Source organism: Canis lupus, chromosome 12, assembly GCF_048164855.1.
Source record: "Canis lupus baileyi chromosome 12, mCanLup2.hap1, whole genome shotgun sequence".
Lineage (NCBI taxonomy): Eukaryota > Metazoa > Chordata > Mammalia > Carnivora > Canidae > Canis > Canis lupus.
Genome location: NC_132849.1, coordinates 9,697,619 through 9,714,069, shown reverse-complemented (window position 1 = coordinate 9,714,069; position 16,451 = coordinate 9,697,619). Strand labels below are relative to the sequence as shown.

The following is a 16,451-nucleotide window of genomic DNA, read 5'->3' as shown; positions in this document are numbered from 1 at the left end:
GGATGTAACATCAGCAGAAATACTCCTGGTTTGGCCTGACAGGGACAGGGAGGGGACAAGATAAAGGAAGGCTGCCAGACTTCTGGGATTCTATAAATAGGAGATGGGCTGCCCAGAAGGTAAATGATGTCTGGGCTGAGGACGAGAGGATGGGGCCAACAAGGCTTCTGAAGGTCTAAAGGTTGGGGCTGGTGAAACCTCTGTAGGGCCCAGACGGCATGTTGATCAAGCCATAAATGATTATTCTAAGGTCTTGAAATTTCATGAAATTTGCCTTGCTGTGTCGTACCCTTGCTTTAGACTAGTGATTCTTTATTCCTTCCACTTTCTTCCTTTGGGAGTATCTTCCTTCCCTATGCTTTTTCCACTATGGTGTGTTGCAAGCTGATGGCTTATTTTCTAGTTTGATGCATCTTCCAGTGGAAGGGAGACCAAGGCAGGTCATACCAGAGTCTTACCCATACTTGATTTATATGGGTGAGACGTGAAACTCTTTGAGTTGAAACCTATGTTGATGAGAATTTAGATTTGGAATTAATGCTGGAATGGGTGAAGAATTTTGGGAATGTTGGGATGGAATGAATATATTTTTATATTCATTCCATTTTATATTCAAACCCAGATTACACTGGGTTTGTCTCCACAAAATTCACGTCTATCAGAAACTGTGAAGATGACCTTAAGATGACATTCAGGATTATGGTAGCCCCTAAATGAAATGAGTGTCTTTCTTATAAGGACAGAGACAGAAATATATACACAGGGAAGGATGCTATTTGAGACAGAGGCAGAGATTAAAGTGATGTAGCCATAAGCCAAGGAACACCCAAGAACTTCTGGCAACCACCAGACATTAGGAGAGAGGCATAGAATGAATTCTGCCTCAGTCTCCAGAAGAAATACCCCCACTCCAACTCCTTGATGTTAGAACTCTGGCCTCCTGAACTGCAAGAGCATATCTGTCATTTTAAGCTACCTGGTTTGTGCTACTTTGTTATGGCAGCCCTAAGAAACTAATAGAGATTTGATAGATCAGCTCTAGGAAACTAATACAAGATGCTATGGGTGTCCAGTGGAGTTTTCCAGAGGCTATGTGATGTCTGATATCATGACAGCAGGTGTGAGAATCCAACTATGCTCTATTAAGCCAGACATTGAAGAAATTTGTAAAAAATGTAAAACAATGTCCCATGAATAATACATTTTTGTTTTGAAAAATATTTTTCATTTAAAACATCTATGTTAATATACTGGCTTTATTATGGTTTTTACATTGAAAAAATTTCCCAGTTTTAATTCCAATTTGGTAAATGTGATAGATATGACCCACATGAATGAAAGCTCTTTGGGATCCTTAATAACTTTTAAGAATATTATGTCCAAAATGTTTGACAACCACAGGCTTATTTGTAAATTTTCAAGTCCAGAAGGACGTCTTGGTGTAGGTGCTCCTGCTTTTTGAAAGGTCAGCTTAACATTGAAAACAGTGCTTCTGGGATCCCTGGGTGGCGCAGCGGTTTGGCGCCTGCCTTTGGCCCAGGGCGCGATCCTGGAGACCCGGGATCGAATCCCACATCGGGCTCCCGGTGCATGGAGCCTGCTTCTCCTTCTGCCTATGTCTCTGTCTCTGTCTCTCTCTCTGTGTGACTATCATAAATAAATAAAGATTTAAAAAAAAAAAAAAGAAAACAGTGCTTCTAAGAACAAACTTTAGGATCACATTGAAGTAGGTTAGATTTTTACATCATCTACTTAAGATTCTCTGAGCTTCAGTTTCTTTCTTTTCTTTCTTTCTTTCTTTCTTTCTTTCTTTCTTTCTTTCTTTCTTTCTTTCTTTCTTTCTTTCTTTCTTTTTTAAAGATTTTATTTATTCATTCATGAGAGACAGAGAGAGAGAGGCAGAGACACAGGCAGAGGGAGAAGCAGGCTCCATGCAGGGAGCCCGACATGGGACTCGATCCCGGGTCTCCAGGATCACACCCCGGGCTGAAGGCGGCACTAAACCGCTGAGCCACCTGGGCTGCCCAGTTTCTTTATTTATAAAGTAGGAAAGATAATATCTAATCAGTAGTATGAGGATTCGATACTGATAATGTATATAAAGAAGTAGCTATTATAGTTATTTAAAACAAGTATTTCCATCCCACCAGGTTAAGTGCCTTCTTGGTTTCTGGCTGTAGGAAGAGAGGAACAAACATGAGGTCTAAGGCCTCACATCTGAATGGCTGACATTAAAGTTCCCATTTGTTACTTACTGGACCTAATGTGGAGAAATTTTACGGGACATGAAGACTCCAAGTGTAGAGGAAGAAATCGTAGAAGTCCTCTGGACCATGGGATTTTCTTTTCCCTGAGGAAAATCTTTTGGTCTCTTATCATAATTGCTGCTTGTCAAAACTGGTAAAATACTCATTAAGGACTATGACTGTCATGACCAAATGATTTGTGTAAACAAACTCAGATAACATTTTAGAATCAGAACCTCTTCTCTAGCATCTTTAGCTCCATACTTTTCTATGAAATGTGAATTCTACAGATTCAGGCTTAGGGGATGAAGGGTGGATATTGATTTCTTGGAATTTCTCCTGTCCACCCAGTGTATACTTCTCTGCTGTGTGGTTAGTCTTCCTAGAGGAGCCATCAGTCACCATAACCAGGTCCCAAATCACATCAGCATCCAGATGTCATGCTTTTTTCTGTGGGGAAGGGATAGATCTTGGGAAATGGGCAATGAATTCTCACTATTGACATTAGAAGTAGATAAAAGATTCAATAAAACTCTCTTCCCCATCTATATGTGCCTAACTGATAGATGGCCTTTAATCTATGAATAAGGAAATAGATAGTACTGGCATAAATGCTAAATGACTTGATTGCTGTAACCAGCAGCAGGGATCAGGTGCTCTGGATCAGTATCCAAACACCTGTGTAAAGAGGATATGAAGATTGATTTAATTCCTAGAGGGAAAAACTGGTTCTTTGGTTAGGTTCCTTCTATTACTAACAGAAGAACCCTGCCATCAATATAAAAAAAAAAAAATCACATCCACAGTAAGGTCTTTCTGATCACCCCATTTTAAATTGGAATCTTCCTTAACATTCCCTGTACCGTGTTTCCTACTTTTCATTTTTCTCTATTGTACTTATCAGCACCATTGTAGTCCACATTTTACCTATTTTGTGTACTGTCTCTTCTCCCACTGGAAGAAGCTACATTGAGGGCAGGCATTTTTGTTTCTCGTTCACTGTGCCTAGAACAGTTCTTCACACATTAGTGACACCTTTGAAATAAGTGAACAAGTGAATTCAGCTCCATTTCTACTGAAATTAAGGTCATCTGACACAAGTTCTCCTAAATCTCCCCTTCACCCCCAGAATGTCTAGATCCTTAACCATCTTCACCCGCTTGCTTGCCCTTCAGCTCTGTTCTGGACTAACCTCTTGCTCTCCTTTGGACACTGCTGCTTCAATACTTCCTCTCATTCATATTTTTAAATCTTTCTCTTCTGATCCATTCCCTTCAGCCAAATCTAGCAATCCCACTTAAATCTGAATTCTTGACATCTCTATGCATTTGTCAACTATGTCCATGTTTTTCTTGAAATTCTTTCTGTGGCTTCTGAGCTATTTCTTGGTTTTCTAATTGCTTACTCTGTCTCCACTGCTTCCTCTTCTTCCTCCTACTCCCTAAGCAGACCCAAAATCTCTGCTCCTTTCCCATACTTTCAATTGTCACCTTTGTGTAGATGATGCTTAAAATTACTACATCTCCAGCTCTAACTCCCCAATTGAGACCCAGTCCTACATATGCATGATTCATTACTTGAGCCCAAAACCTTGGAGTTGAACTCTTGTCTTCTTACTTCCTTCTATCAAAGCGTTTCACCTCAGATTTTACAGCACCCCCACCACCTGCCAAGTGCCTTTCCATCCATGTCCCTTTCACTATTGAGACATGATAGTTCCTGTCCTTACACTTGGCTTATTGAAGTGGCCTTCCAATGGCTCTTTGCTTCTATTTGCATCCAGATGCTCTTCTTCAACATATCCAGCAGAGTAACACTGGATTCATTTTTACAAAAATATATTATTTCATTTACTGGATTAGAAATCTTCAATGATTCACTCTTGCTTATATAATAACGTTTGATCAGGGATTCAAAATCTTCCATAACTTGATTCCAACCAACTCCCCCATGATGTTTCCTAATACTCCCTAAGTTCTCCACAAATTGAACTTCCTACCCTTCTCAACAGCTCTCTTCTTGCTGTGGATTTGTTCATTCCTTCTATCTTAAGTTTCCTTTCATCAAAAGTTTTCGCATTTTATAAGACCCAGCTCAAATACCAAATTGATACATAACACAAAGTACTATATGCTTCATGTCACTGGAGTACAGAATAATATAGGAATCAAGTGTGAAGACTTTATTTCTGTTTCTAGATTATAAGTCTTTTGAGAAAGAATCTAACGGCCATTTTTATATATGATAAAATATTCCATACATTACCTTGTATATAATAGTTTACTTGACCTCTGTAGGTATCCATATGTAAGACACACTGATATGAAGGTGTGTATGTGTAGGAATATCCATTTATCCTTTATAATAAGAAGGTATCTTCTGTTCCCTAACAAGATTACAAGTTTGTTTTGATGACAAAGATTTGCTTTTCAAAACCGTTCTGATTGTCTGATACCCCATAGTTAGCCATTAACCTTGGCATTTATGCAACTCAGTTACCATACATGTACTGTGTAACAGGCATTTTGCTAGATGCATACAAAGATGAATGAAGACACAGTCTTCATCTGAAGAAATTTAGCTCTATGGTCTTAAAATAGAATTAATGAAGCTATGGAATACGGGAGCGAGGAAGTTAGGGAATAGCATTTTGACTTCTCATTTCCCCTTGCTCAAATGTAATTTTTGCTCTATTTGTGACTACTTAAGTTGAGCTTTAAAGGATATTTGCTTCCACAGGTAAGAACAGGACGTCATGCTCAGTCATAATCTCAATATTGTGTGAGATGTGTGTTGATCCCTTGGTACCATCCTCTCCAACAGCCATGGCAAATAACTCCACTTTCAGTTCTGTTTGCAAACCAGCTGCCACCTACGGGACACAATGTAGCTTTAGAATCAGACATATCTGAGTTCAAATCTTGGTTTTAACATGAATTTGGGCTAAACTTTTTAATCGTATTTTCTCATATATAAACATGGCACTAATGAATGATCACTGTTATGACATTTAGAGGAGTTACTTTGTAGATTAGTTAGGTAGAATTTCATGGAGCAAATGGGACCCAAGATAAATTGTTGAAGAAGAAAACCAGGTGCTATTTAGGAAGAAGTGTAAGAAAACTAAATGCCAGTATACCACCGGTGGTGATACTGCCACCACTTTTACAATGCCCATAATTATGCTGTTTCTTGAATGTTAGCAGTGGATTTCTTTATTATTGTTGTTGTTATTATTATTATTTATTCATGAGAGACACAAAGAGAGAGGCAGAGACATAGGCAGAGGGAGAAGCAGGCTCCCTGCGGGGAGCCCGATATGGGACTTGATCTCAGGACCCCATCCCAGGACCCCGGGATCACGACCTGAACTAAAGACAGATGCTCAACCACTGAGCCACCCAGGTGCCCCAGCGGTGGGTTTCTATGGATATCCTTGTGGATAAAGACAAATGTAAACTAAGAGAGTCCCTGAACCCCACAACTTCCCCTTTCCTGCCCCTTGGTTTATAGTGTTTCTTTCTTTCTTTTTTTTAAATCAAATTAGCCTGTATTCAATCATTAGTAAATAATAAAAACTTTAAAAAATGTTCATACTCCACGGTGTCCATCGAAAGATGAATGGATAAAGAAGATGTGGTTTATGTATACAATGGTTTATAGTGTTTCTAATGGAGGACCTGTGATGTGACAAAGCCAGTAGAGGGAGACAGAATGAGCTTAAATGCCAGACTGCTTAGATCTGAAAGCCACGTGGAAGAGGTCTGGACCAACTAAGAAGAAACCCGATATATAATGAAGAAGAAACACAGCAAGGAATGGGCTTCTTGCCTTGTTCCTTAAAGAGAACACTGGCCAGGAAAGAAAGAGCTGTTTGTATTCCTAAGCTGCCTCTCCAGGAGGTAGGTTAAAAAGCAGACTTGAGAACAATTATCTGGAAAAAATACATCAGAAACCACCACATGGAAAGCAAATAGATATCAATATATATTTTTTTCAGTATAGTTTATAAATAATAGAGCTGAAAAATGTTTCAACTTTTTCAACAATGTGCTTGTGAAGGTCTGCTTACTGGAGGGTATCCAAGTCTCCATGTCTGAGGATCAGGCCCTTCGCCCTGGAGCCCAACAATGAGGGCAGGGCTGGGATGACGCCACTCTGCACAAGGCAGCTGGCATCCCGCCACCACTCAGGTCTACCCAGGCTCTGGGCATATTCATTCAGTGTTGGCATAAAACCAAGCTGAGCAGTGGTTAGATTTACATATGGAGAAGTCTATAGATTATATTTTTGCAGAGCCAAAACTTACTGTCAAAAAAATAAAAAATACTAACAGTAGAGAGTGAGCTTCAAAGAATACATGCTGGGTTTTTAGTACCTACAAAAGTTGATCCAACAGTCATTTTGGCTTTTGGCATCACCCCTACTTTAAATGAAAAAAACAATCTGCTAACTTCTCCCAACAGTGGAAGAAGAGCTTGCTTTAATTTTTGTTTTTGCATTATGTTGCAAAGTTTCTGGAATCTTGACACAGTACAATGATGAAATATGACAGAGAGGTACTCATGAATTGGTGGATCTTACCCCAAAGTATATTTCTGTTTGAAATTGCAGCCTGCAAACTACCATATTATAGACCATAAGATTTTAGGGCTGGAAAAGGACTAAGAAATTATCAGGTCCATACAACTTCTTTTGCAGATGAGGAAAGCAAGGTAAAGGGGGTTAATTAACCAACAACCTCACAGAGCTGATGGTGGCACAGTCACAAGAAGCCAACTGATTTTGCACCCTATCAAACTGCCCCTACTGTGTCAATGTACAATTGTGGCTGTTTTAAGATCCTGGGACTCCGTGGACTCTGTGTGCTGGTTATGGAAGTGGATGCCTTTGCCTGGTATTCTCATTAGTTCATGTGTGTCCCTGTCTGTGATGAACAATCATGTGTCTACCAGATGTCTTCACTTCATTCAATCACTTAGTTATATACCTTGAGTCCCATTATGTGCCCAGCTCTGGGAGCAACATAAGAGTCTACTCATGTTTAACATCCCTTGTACCCTGTCCCTATAAGTAGCATTCAGAGTTTGTTGAATGAAATGGAAGGAATGTGAAGATGATGCACTGACCAAGGAACGAATGCTAAGATTCACAAGTGTGATTTTATTATATCTTTTATACTATTTTATATATTTTGTGTATTTATGTATTTGTAAACTTTTGTTTACTTGATACTACATTTCTGAAATTATAATTTAAAGTAAGTGGCAATATAGGGATTTTTTTAAAATTAAATACCCCATTTGGGGGGAATGTATCAAATAAAGTTAGAACAAGTTGACATTAAAATTGGTGTTTTCGGAGGTCTCTGGAGACATGAAGCAGCTGATGACTTTAATATATTACTATTTCTTAGAATGTCATTAAAATTCTCTGGCAAATAGCAAAAGAACAAGCCAAATTTATATAAAATACAAAGGATAGACTATTTATTTTTCCAAGGGACTTTTCATTTAGCAGAAGAATTTATTACAGGATACCTTCAGGTAATCAGCTCTCCTAGTGCATGTCAAATCATATTTAATTTTTAAAAAGGCGTCTTTTCCATATAACTGTATATGGCTGTAGTATTGGGACAAATGAGTGAACTTCAGAAAAGTTTCCATAGCTGGAAGTTTAACTATTTACGCATAGGATTTGTCTCATGGCTATTACCTGCAGTCAGAGATGTCAAGCCACATGGTGTACTCATACCAGGAATCTTTTGCTTATGATACTAAAAAAATGAGACTTATACATGATTTAACCTGAATGTATAGAATGACTTAGCCCACTTCCCTGGAAACATGCACACACGGACATGCACATACATGGGCGCACACAACAGAGAGCGCATAGGACTTACAGGTCCGGGTTTGTGAGTCACCTTCAGTCCTGTGCTGGGTGGGGGCTGCTTCACCCTAAATCTACCAGGCAAAAAGACGGGAATAAATTTATGCCATAATGAAAAAGCAATGAATAGACTGGGATGTTATAAAATCAGGAAGGTGTTAATGTTTGCTACAAAGGAGGAAGGGGGGATTCCATACCATTAGGAGAAGAACCCAATAGTCACTTGGGAAAGGGATCTGAGGCCATTTCACAACCGCCTTTCCAACAACAGTTTTCATCAGCGTCAAACAGACTCCAATCCCAGTTTCAACCCTCTGTTATTGGATGCTGCCGAGCAGCTTGGGCCCGGGCAGACGGTCGTGAATGTTTGGCTGGTGCGTGCACTGCAGCGTGGCCGCCAGCGTGAACACCAATGCTGAGTGCCAGATCATTAAGCTGAAGAATAAAGGCTCTTTTGGAAAGCAGTGGAGCATGGGAGCCAGTCTTGCTCTGTCGTGGTATGGGGCTTGCATGTTTGGGGAGAAGAGAAACAGAAAAGGCTCAGAAAACGTTGGAGAACTTGAAAGCCCCAGCTCGCACGTGGTGCCTCTTGATCTCTTTCCCTGCCTGTGGTTTGTGGGTTCTGCCTGAAGGTTAAAGACCTGGAGCAAATTAAAATGCCAGGGAAACAGGGAAAGCCTACCTCCACTTTTGACCTTAATCCTGCTCTTTCTACTATCAACTTCGCCGCCTGTGCTATAGTGGCTGAATTTAACAAGCTGAGGAGTGAAATCTTGCAAGCTAAAATTCTATACTGAGTAGATAGGATCTGCGTGGATGAGTTTCACTAGTTTGAAGTTGATTCTCTATTTCTCCCCACCCATTGTGTGGGCAGCAACCAAAAAAACAAAACAAAACAAAACAAAACAAAACAAAACAAAACAAAACAAAAAAAACTCAATAATGTCTGATCTGGTGGCCTGATTGTTTCTGAGGAAACACACGTGATTCCTGAAGCTGGGTAGTTGCCTCAACCAAAACGGGATGTTGATCTTTTAAACTGGATGCATGTGTAGCTTTGTTCTGTCTGATGTCCATTTTCGAGTTCAGTATCACAAACTGGAAGGACTTGCCACTTACACTGATCATAACTCTGCAACTGAAATATTTATTGCACTTTTTATGTGGGGGAAAAAAAACCCCACATTACACTGAAGTTTAATTCAAAATAGAATATGGGAACTTTCATAATGAGGAGCTGCCTAGTATAGACATAGAATATACTGACCCAGTGGGAAGGACTGAACTCCCGCACAAAGCAGTGACCCACAGCCATGCTGACAAAGCATCATGCCACAAACAAACAGGCCCACAGGGGATCTGAGATCCAGCCTTGCTCTAGCCTACAAGACCTAAAAACATGTTACTTTGATCCTCTGTAATAATCTCTAAGGTCTGTCTCTACAAGTTCTATAATTTTATTGATCTAGAAACAAAGGACTCTTTTTCTTGTCACTGAATGCCATATATAGTGTATTTTCAACTAGGAGGAGAGGTTGTGAGTTATGATCAAGTTAGATCTTCAGAGGCAAAATGGCCCTAATAACTCAGGTTGTTGTTTTTTTTTTCCTTTTTGCCTCAATTATTCAGAAATAATGTAATGAAAGTCACTTTTAGGTCAGAAAGTGCAAACATGTCAGCTGGTATTATAGTTGGTGGTGGATTTGAGAAACAGACTTTCTGAATTTTGTGCACTAATTACTGTAACACTTGTACAACTTCCCTTTTACTTTTTGCTACTGTTGATCAGCCCTTGAGTCGCTTCTCCCAAAGTATAAATAAGAATTCATGGGAGGGCCAAGAAGCACCCACCACATGGTTGAAGTCTGATAAATACTGAACTGGCAAAGAATGAATGAATGCATGAGTAAATGATTGTATGAATGCTGTGAAGATTCAGGAGTCAAGTTTGGTTCAATAAACATTCAAGGATGGAGGTAAGCCAAAGATAAGTCCCTGCATAGGAGAAGGTGACGTGCACAGGCATCTGGTGCCTCAGCCTCACCTGCAGAAGTCCACTCCCACGTTCTTGAGCTTTACAGTGGTTGCGTAGGTGTGTCCCTCTTTAAGCACGCCAAACTTCACCGATGGTGGGAGCAGGTGGAAACCAAAAGGGGATGAATTCACATTATTAATGGCAGCAGATGCAACAGAGGATGTTTTCACTCTTCCTCCGACAGAATCCTGCACCTTTGTGTGAAGAAAACAGTAGTCAAATCAAAGGAAACGATTTCTATGTCACATTCCCAAGATAAGAAAAAGGCTCAACTGCCAAAGGAAAATAATCACTTGGCTGTGGGAATAAATGAGCATCAACAAGTCTCCTGTAATCCTAGAGCAGCACTGCAAGAAGTATTGTAGGCTTTGTTTTAAGGATAAAGAAGCTCAAATTCAGAGTATTATAAGACACCATTTGCTCAAATGATAACTGGTGCAGTAAAGGTTCAAAGTCAAGTTTGCCTGATTCTAAACTTTATGCTCTTGGCACCAGTGATTAGCAAACTTCAGCTTCTGTCAGAATCACCGGGGAAGCTTGGTAAGCCCCAATGTACTGATTCTACCCCCAGAGTTTTTCAGTCAGTAAACCTGGGATGTGGTCCATGGACGTGCATTTACAAGTTTCCAGGCACTTCCAATGCTGCTGGTCTGGAAATCAGACTCTGAGAAATATTGCCCTGTGCCTGTGATATTCCCCAGAGCAGCCACATGGAGCTCGCCTGGGAGCTTGTTGGAACTGCAGGTTCTCGGGCCTCAGTGACTCAGAATCTGCCTGCTAACCAGATCCCCAGGTAATCCATGTGCACATCAAAGTTTGGAAGTGCTCCTACCACATAGTCAGCCATGGACATTGCAATAAATTCTGTGGTGGCAGTGAGCACTGTGCCATGCTAGTATCAAAGACTATCTAAACTAGATTGGTAGGCTCAAGGCAGGGTCCCCAGCAGAGATGAGAGGGGATCTTAATCTTAGAGGTTTTGAAGAAAAAAGGAGCTTGGTGCTTCTGGAGAACCAAGAGAAACCCACAAGGCTGAAGTGGGTATGGGGTAAAATGAGAGTAGAGAATCAAACAGGGGTTGTAATGATGCTGCCGTTTGCATTTTATCCTAAGAGTCATGAGAAGGGTGGCCAATGATCCCCTTAGACAGTAGTATGCTGGTAAACTGGCTCTCTGAAAAGAAGGCGGATCAGTAGCATTTGCTACTGATGGTGCGAAACCCCCAGCAGGCTGATTTCAAGCTACCAATGGTTTAAGAGCTGGATCATAAAATTCCCCTCCTGAGCCTGGGTGAGCTGACTCCGGCAAAGCACAGTCTTAGCTCTCATCTCTGTGTGACCTGAACATCTTCACAGGGATGCGATCTCACATGTACAGTGAACAGCAGTACCCAGCAGCTGGAAATGAGCAACTTCAACGAGTCAGGATTACATAAAATGCTGCCTGGCTCTGGGACACTGGTTTCCATGTCTGTTTTACCTTCGTGAGAGGTTGAGACTTGGGCTTGGAACTCAACAAGTAGTGTGGTAGCCTCACTTTCTCTTTCCTGGCTTGTCCTGTGACATCCTGCAGCAATGACTGGGTTGGAATTTTCACGGGCTCATAGGATTCTGAGTCTGTTAGAAGGTTTAAATTGTGACACATGAAGATTTTATTCAAAGACATCTGAGGTCCTACCAGAGTTTATGAGAACATAAACCAATTTGGGAAACTTCTTCTTTCCTTTTTAAATAACTTATTTAAAGAAATAAAGGCTTTTTATCAATTCTAGTGTTACAGCTTTACATTCTATGAAGAGATTTTATCTAATATCAGTTTTCACAACACCCCTAGGAGATAGACAGGGCAGAGTCTCATTAGCATCATCTCTTTTAAGTAAATGAGAAAAATCAAATTCTGAGAAGCTGAGTGACCAGGGTTCTCTCCATTAAATCAACAAGGTAGAACACAATAAACACTGACTCTGAAAGATCTCTTAAAACCAATGGGAGAGAAATCTTAATTTTGGGGGTTCAACTATTACATTTACACTTCTAAAAAGTGGCTTAGTGGGGAGCTTGGGTGGCTCAATCAGTTAAGTGTCTGCCTTCAACTCAGGTCATGATCTCGGGGTCCTGAGATCAAGCCTTGGGTTGTCAGGCTCCCAGCTCTGTGGGGAATATGCTTCTCCCTCTCCCTCTGCCTTTCCCTCCAGCTTGTGTTCTCTCTCTCTCTCTCTTTCAAATAAATAAATAAAATATTTTTTAAAAGGGGCTTAGTAATTACAGATAAATTAAGCCAGGGAGTTAAGTCCTCAAATCGCCAAACTTGGTGAAGGAGTGAGCAAAAGTAGGTAGTTTATAGAGTTGCAGTTGTATACATTTCTCCAAATATCCAGGAGGTTGAAAAAGAACATTATTTTAAATCAACATGTTTGAATATCTTTTCATGCATTCAAACCACCAAGACAGGGAAGGCAAAGAAACTAATATTCAAATGTCCAACATCTGCAGGCAAGCATCACAGGTATGTTTTTAAATATAGCATCTTACTGAATCCTCATAAAATCCTACCAGCTGAGGGAGATGGTAATTATAATTATTGTATGTTCAGGACTCTCCCCATTGCCAACCTCATCCTCAAATTCCTACCACATATATTTCACTGCTACAATATCTCTGGCCCCAGTCATCAGGATGGCACATGACCCATGCAGAGCCAATGCAGGTTCTTCACCAGGATATTTCCACAGAAGACAAGAGGTATAATCTCAGCTTGACTACCTGGATATGAATCTGGAAAAATCAAAATCTTGGACCTCTATTGTCATGGTCCTTGCCACAGGGATATAGTCTGTTCTTTGCAGAAGAGGATAAAACCAAATGGGGACAAGTAGGGATGGGGCAAGATGGAGGCAGGGAGGATGCCCAGAGAGAGGGGCAATCAGACACAAGGACACTCCTGAAAGGTGAGAGTGTCTGGATCAGTCATCCTTGGGCTAGCACCATAGCCACTATTCTGTGGTTCTGAGCTTCTGAGACCAAGACATATCCCTCTCCCCCGCCCTCCCCTGCCCCACCTGCCACTTTTCTGTTTAGTGAATTTAAGTTTGAGTTCACTCAGTTACAAATCAAAGAGTCCTAAATAATAGTAGTATCTCTCTTTCTCTCTCTCTCTCTCTCATTATAAATGAGGAAACTGAAGTTAAATAACTTGTCCAAGAAACTGAAAGAAGTGCCAGGGCTGTAATGTATGCCTAAGTGAGTCAAGACTCCACCAGGAACATGCACCTTCTACTAGAGTGAGATAACAGAAAATTTATATACCTGTCTCAGTATATAGATTCCTGGTTCCTGGCATGGAACTCCTAAAACCTTTGGAATTTCCTAGATGATAAGAGTGCTAGGAACATCTTTTGTTCTAATATTTCATCTTTAACCCAGCTTCCTGACACAGAGCTCCTAAATGCGGTGGAATTTCCTGGGTGATCGCAGTGTCTTTTGATCTGATGAGGCTACTCTTGGCAGGCTCCTGGATGGCTTCAAAATGGGGGTTATTCACCAGAAAGAGCCAACCATGATTAGGAGCTTGGAACTTCCAGCCCCGTCTCCACCCTCTGGGAAGGGGAGAGGCAATGGAGATTTAGTTAATGATCAATCATGCCTACATGGCGAATCCTCTTCTTCCTGATTTTCACACTTCAGAGTTTGCCTTTGGGCCATGGTTCTCAAAGTGTGATCCTATACCAGCAACATCAGCACCACCTGAAACTTGTTATGGCTACACATTCTCAGCCTTGAGACTGGTCACGCAGTACTTACCCTGGGGACAGCCCTGGATTTCTCTTGTTCCTCTGCCCCACATCCAGTTGACCAGCGAGTCCCATTGCCTCTACCTCCAGGACATATTGTTCTAGTTCATTTGCGTCCTACCTTCCCTGCCTCCACTGCTTTGACCAGGTCTCTGCAGGTGCTCACATGTCCTGCCTCAGTGGCTTTCTCCCCCCTCACTGTTTCCACTCGTCTGCTCCCCCTTTCCCTGTCACAAGCTATTATTCACACAGCTACTGGGGTAATCTTTTAAAAATACACTTAGTCATGTACCTACCCTGTTCACAGCCTTCCAGTGGTGTTTGAATCAAAACTACACATAGACTAAAATCCCAAGCTCCTTATGCAGCTTCACACAGTCTTATCTCTGCCGCTCCCTCTGACTTCACCTTTCTTTACTTCTTCCTTTGTTCATTTTCTTCCAGCTGTATACCCATTTTTCTGCTTCTCCCCTAAAGGTCTTCATACTTGCTGTGTCCCTCTCCCCCAGTGTTTGCACAGCTGGCTTCTTCTAGTCCTTCTAAGCTCACATGTTCTTTCCCAGAGGGGCCTCCTAACTGCCTGATGATATGCTGTCCCTCTCCCCAAGACACTCTCTATACATAATACATGGTTTTACTCTGTGATAAACAATATGAATTTATCTAATTCTAATTATTTATTATCTAGGTCTGCCCATAGTATGCATAGCTCTATAAGGCTTTACACTGCTGCATTTCTGTGCTTAGAACATGCCTGGCACATAGTAGGCATTGCATAAATTGTCCACTAAATGAATAAACTTTATACAAGAGATAACTTTAAAATCAGGAAGGCAAAAGTCACGTGTAGGGTAAATTCCTCAAGTTACCCCAAAATGTGGCAAGATGCTCCTTCTGTAAGAGGTAACTAAGATCTATTGGCAGACTCCCATTTCACTTTACTTTTTTTAAAAGGATTTTATTTATTTATTCATGAGGGACAGAGAGAGAGAGAGGCAGAGACACAGGCAGAGGGAGAAGCAGGCTCCTTGCAGGGAGCCTGATGTGGGACTCGATCTTAGGACTCTGGGATCAGCACCTGAGCCAAAGGCAGATGCTCAACCGCTGAGCAACCCAGGTGCCCCCCATCTCACTTTCAATAGGGACCATGTCCACAGGTGTGAAGAAGTGCAAATTCACCTACAGGATTTAAATTACTGTTTTTCTTTTTTCTGACAACCATAAAGTGGAATTAGTTTTAGTGAAATCAGTGTAATGTGATTCCCCTGTACTATAATGACTTTGTATTATTCCATACTTTAATCTCTGCTACCTCAGTGCAATGATGTGCTGCATAAGATAGAGACTACATTCTATGTTTCTCTTCTAGCACCTTCAGATCAAAAAAGTACTAAAATGGTAGGTAATCTGAGTCCAAATACCAAATTACTGGCTGCTCCAAAAAAGCTACCGGGTTCCTGATCTTTAGTAAACAAGGCAAGCTCTCAGATCCATGAGGGATGACATCAAATTATGCAACAAATTAATTAAAATAAATAAAATAATTTAAATAAAGAAATAGACTACAAGAGCAATCTAGAAAAATATATTTATCATTTTCTACTTTCAATCTGGGACTTACAGTCATTCTCAAAATATTTTTTGAGATATTTTGATGTGCTAGGAAGCCTTACAAAGCTCTTTAGCTCCAGGATCTGTGACCCTTTAGAATTTTTTCTGTAACCACAACTATACATTCAGATCCCAGTGCCATCTTTCCTAGTCCAAAAAGACACAATCTTCAGTTTTGAGAAAGAATAAATAAATAACTACCATACCGTCGATAGGTTTTGATAAATTTTCAGTTTGGTTCTGGCCAGCACACTCCGTGATGTCCACAAAATTCTTCAGTTTTGGAAGACCTGTTGTTCTTAAGGATTCCTGTTCTGAATCTTGCTGGCAATCTAGAGAACCCCAAAGAAATATTATAAAGTAATACTCTGAACAATGATACAAGGACTACTGATGTTTCTACTCTTCTTTACAATGAATGATGTGCTCTCCCAGCCCTGTCTTTAGAAAGATCAAATGGAAAAAGGCCACTGAGAGGCGGGGATTCTTTATTATATGATGCAATGTTTGCCATTAATGAATAGGACAGCATTGGCCAAGAACACACTCCCTGCAAGTTAGCTGGTTCTACAAGATAACACAGTCATCATCTTGGTTGGGTTATGAAGTAGAGACCAAGTAATTTAGCCTACTTTTACCTAGCAAGAGTATCTGAGATGTGATTTTTTAAAAAATTTCCATCTTAAATCCATTTGTTATTATGACAATGTAGGTCTTTATTAAAATGTATCTAAGAAGTACAACACGAAACAAATTTAAGATAAATCTATCAAGGGGTGCCAGGTGGCTCAGTTGGTTGAACGTCCAGCTCTTGATTTTGGCTCAGGTCATGATCTCAGGATCCTGGGATCTAGCGCAGACTGGGCTCAGCGGAGAG

The 16,451-nt window shown here is 40.7% G+C and overlaps 1 protein-coding gene across 4 annotated transcripts in view; it reads right to left on the bottom strand.

The window, feature by feature from the left end:
• SPAG17 (sperm associated antigen 17) overlaps window positions 1-16,451 on the bottom strand; it is a 219,701-nt gene that overhangs the window by 15,750 nt on the left and 187,500 nt on the right. For all 4 annotated transcript variants that reach the window (XM_072769595.1, XM_072769594.1, XM_072769598.1 and 1 more), the window contains 6 exons: window positions 15,781-15,906; window positions 11,653-11,789; window positions 10,183-10,367; window positions 8,152-8,212; window positions 4,974-5,118; window positions 2,256-2,400 (listed from right to left, as the gene is read on the bottom strand). In XM_072769595.1, coding sequence (XP_072625696.1) covers window positions 2,261-2,400; window positions 4,974-5,118; window positions 8,152-8,212; window positions 10,183-10,367; window positions 11,653-11,789; window positions 15,781-15,906 — 794 coding nt within the window. In that variant the 3' untranslated portion in view covers window positions 2,256-2,260. The remainder of the gene's footprint in view (window positions 1-2,255; window positions 2,401-4,973; window positions 5,119-8,151; window positions 8,213-10,182; window positions 10,368-11,652; window positions 11,790-15,780; window positions 15,907-16,451) is intronic.